The sequence below is a fragment of the Poecilia formosa genome, unplaced genomic scaffold (genome assembly GCF_000485575.1).
Source record: "Poecilia formosa unplaced genomic scaffold, Poecilia_formosa-5.1.2 Scaffold532, whole genome shotgun sequence".
NCBI classification, from domain to species: Eukaryota; Metazoa; Chordata; class Actinopteri; order Cyprinodontiformes; family Poeciliidae; genus Poecilia; species Poecilia formosa.
The window spans coordinates 12,674-16,002 of record NW_006800471.1 but is presented as its reverse complement, the minus strand read 5'-3'; the positions used below and the strand labels follow the sequence as shown (position 1 = coordinate 16,002).

General features: G+C 42.7%; 1 protein-coding gene across 1 annotated transcript in view; it reads left to right on the top strand.

Annotated features, from left to right (window-relative positions):
* The window catches only part of LOC107834147 (uncharacterized), a 29,426-nt gene extending 26,485 nt beyond the window's left edge, over window positions 1–2,941 (top strand). The window contains exon 2 of the mRNA XM_016664947.1: window positions 2,191–2,941. Within this exon, the coding sequence (XP_016520433.1) occupies window positions 2,191–2,941 (751 nt within the window). The remainder of the gene's footprint in view (window positions 1–2,190) is intronic.
* The last annotated feature ends 388 nt before the right edge of the window (window positions 2,942–3,329 follow it).

The window sequence follows — 3,329 nt, the reverse complement described above, 5'->3', positions numbered from 1 at the left end:
GCAGTTGAACGCCTTCTCCAAGTCCACAAAACACATGTAGGCCGGTTGGGCGAACTCCCATGCACCCTCCAGGACCCTGCTGCGGGTGTAGAGCTAATCCAGTGTTCCACGGCTAGGACGAATACCACACTGCTCTTCCTGAATCCGAGGTTCAACTATCCTGTGGACCCTCCTCTCCAGGACCCCCGAATAGACTTTACCAGGGAGGCTTAAAAGTGTGACCCCTAATTTTGCTAAAAGTGAATGCTATCCTATCAACGTGGCTGCATTAAAGCTTTCACACTCTGACATTTCATTTAAGTTGAGCTGCTCTGGTTTTAAGTACCTGGGTGTCAGTGTAACAAGATCATTAAGTTCTCTTTTCACTGCTAATTTTTTGCCTTTAATTTCTAAAATTAAATTGGACCTCCAAAGATGGAATAGTTTACCTCTCTCATTTATAGGTAGAATCAATGCAATTAAAATGAATGTTTTACCCAAATTATTATTTTTGTTCAGTAGTCTTCCAATGTTTCTGCCAAAACATTTTTTTAAAATGTTTTTAAAAATGTTTTAAATCACCCAGGATCCGCAAATCCACACTTCATAGATGCAAATTCAGTGGTGGATTGTCACTCCCAAACTTCCAGCTGTATTATTGGGCAGCCCATATTCACAAAATTTCATTTTGGTTTGGATCCTTGGACTTCCCATGGTGGAAGTTGGAGGTACAATCATGCTCCCAAACCTCACTAATTGCTCTTCTCACTTCCCCTATTACATCCAACCCCTCTGGTTTTACAAACAATCCAGTAGTTCACTCTGTCTTAAAAATTTGGTGCCAGTTTAGGAGGCACTTCAAATTTAACCCAGCATCTACACTTGCTCCTTTAATGAAGAATCACTTGTTTCAACCAGCACTCACAGATCCAACCTTTTTGTCATTGGGTAATAAAGAGCTGACATGTTGTAATGATTTTTACAAAGAAGCAGCTTTGCAGACCTTTCATCAGAATTTCATCTTCCTCCTTCTCATCTATTCCGGTACTTTCAAATTAGACATTGTGCCAGGGCTCTGTTTCCAGGTTTCCCTTCCAGGCCGCCGAACTTGCATTGGGAGATATTTCTGAGCTGGGATCCTCATTAAAGGTCATATATCTCTAAAGTTTACAATGAAATTATGTCTTTTGATTCTTCACCCATTACCAAGGTTAAGGCGGCTTGGGAGCTCGAACTGGGTCTAAATTTGGGAGAGGACTGGTGGAATGATGCTTGTAAGAAAATTCATTCAAGTTCAATCTGTGCTCGACTTTCTCTTATACAGTTTAAAGTTCTCTTCAGGGTTCATCTCTCTAAAAATCGATTGTCGCAATTCTTCTCCTCCATTTCTGACAATTGTGAGAAATGTCGTGCGCCTTCCTGTAATTTAACTCGCATGTTTTATTCCTGTTCATCACTCCATAGTTTTTGGCAGACCTACTTTGATACAATGTCAAAGATACTTTCAGTGGTCATTAAACCCTCTCCCCATGTTGCCATATTTGGGCTTCCAGTTAACTACAAACAGTTCACTTCTAATCAATTGGATATTTTAGCATTTACTTCCTTATTGGCAAGACGCTGTCTTCTTTTCCATTGGAAACTAACTAAACCACCCTCTAGCAGTCAGTGGCTTAAAGATACCATGTCTTTTCTAAAATTGGAGAGAATTAGATATTCAGTGAAAGGCAGCTCAGCTAAATTTTACAACTTATGGCGTCCTTTCATGACATTCCTTCACTCTCTTCAGTCTCTTCTGCCGGATTGAGTGATACACCCCACCCTACACCTTTCCTTATTTTTATTTATTTATTTATTTATTTTCCTTCTTTCCCACTGTTTTCATTAATTAATTTATTTTTTCTTCAGTAGGTTTGTACATGTTGTGTCTTGTTCACTTATGTAAGAAAAAGAAAAATACTCATAGGAGGTAAATTGTATGCCTTTTTTCATCTATATACTTTTGACCTCTTCTGTACCTGTGTTTTGTTCTTTTCTATCGATGCCACAAAGAAGTTGTTTACCATATGGCATACTATGTCGTTAATAGTTAAAATTTTGCTTGTAATGTCTCCTTCCCTCCTAATAAAATATTAAATAAAAAAATAAAAATTAAAAAAAAAGTGTGACCCCTTTGTAATTGGAGCACACCCTCCAGTCCCCCTTTTTTAGCAGGGGGACCACCACCCCAGTCTGCCAATCCAGGGGAACTGCCCCCGATGTCCATGCGATATTGCAGAGTTGCGTCAGCCAACACAACCCTGCAACATCCAGAGCCTCAAGGGACTCCAGGCTGATCTTATCCACCCCCGGGGCCCTGCCACCGAGGAACTTTTTAACCACCTCGGCGGCCTCGTCCCCAGAGTTTGGAGAGCCCAACCCAGAGTCCCCAGGCTCAGCTTCCTCAATGAAAGGCATGTTGGTGAGATTGAGGAGGTCTTCGAAGTATTCTGCCCACCAGCCCACAACATCCCGAGTAGAGGTTAGCAGCACAACATCCCCAGTGTTGGTGCTGCACTGCTTCCCCCTCCTGAGTCGCCAGATGGTGGAGCAGAATCGTCTCGAAGTCTTTTTCTATGGCCTCTCCAAACTCCTCCCACGGCCAAGTTTTTGCCTCAGCAACCACCCGAGCCACATGCCGCTTCGCCTGCCGGTACCCATCAGCTGCTTCTGGAGTCTCACAGGCCAAAAAGACCCGATAGGACTCCTTCTTCAGCCTGACAGCGTCCCTCTCCAAAGGTGTCCACCAACGGGTTCAAGGGTTGCTGCCACGACAGGCACCGACAACCTTGCGGCTGCAGCTCCGATAAGCTGCCTCTGCAATGGAGGCACGGAACATGGTCCACTCAAACTCAATGTCCCCCGCCTCCCCCAGGTCATGTTCGAAGTTCTGCCAGAGATGGGGGTGCCTTTATCTGAATAACAAAATCTCCTCACCAATATGTTTCCTATTCACCCTGTCTATAGTTATGCCTCAGACAAAAATTATGGCACCTAGTGATGTTAAATTTGAACTCCATACTTTCAAGGCCAGTTCACCACTTCTGTTTGATTCTCCAAGGTTTGATCCATTTTTTTTATTGCTGACATACATGCTCAGACTCTAATGTGCCTCTGTGCCTGTGAGATTGAGTATTCACTTCCCTTATGTACTGGAAATCCCGCCACCATGAACAAAAGGCGGTAAAGCAGTGATTTCAGACTTGTTTGAAGAAGCTCAGACAAAATCAGTTTCCCTCTTCCGTTTTTTTCTGTACTTCTGTGCTCCTACATAAGTACACTGCTTTTTTTATTTTTATTTTTTTTTTATG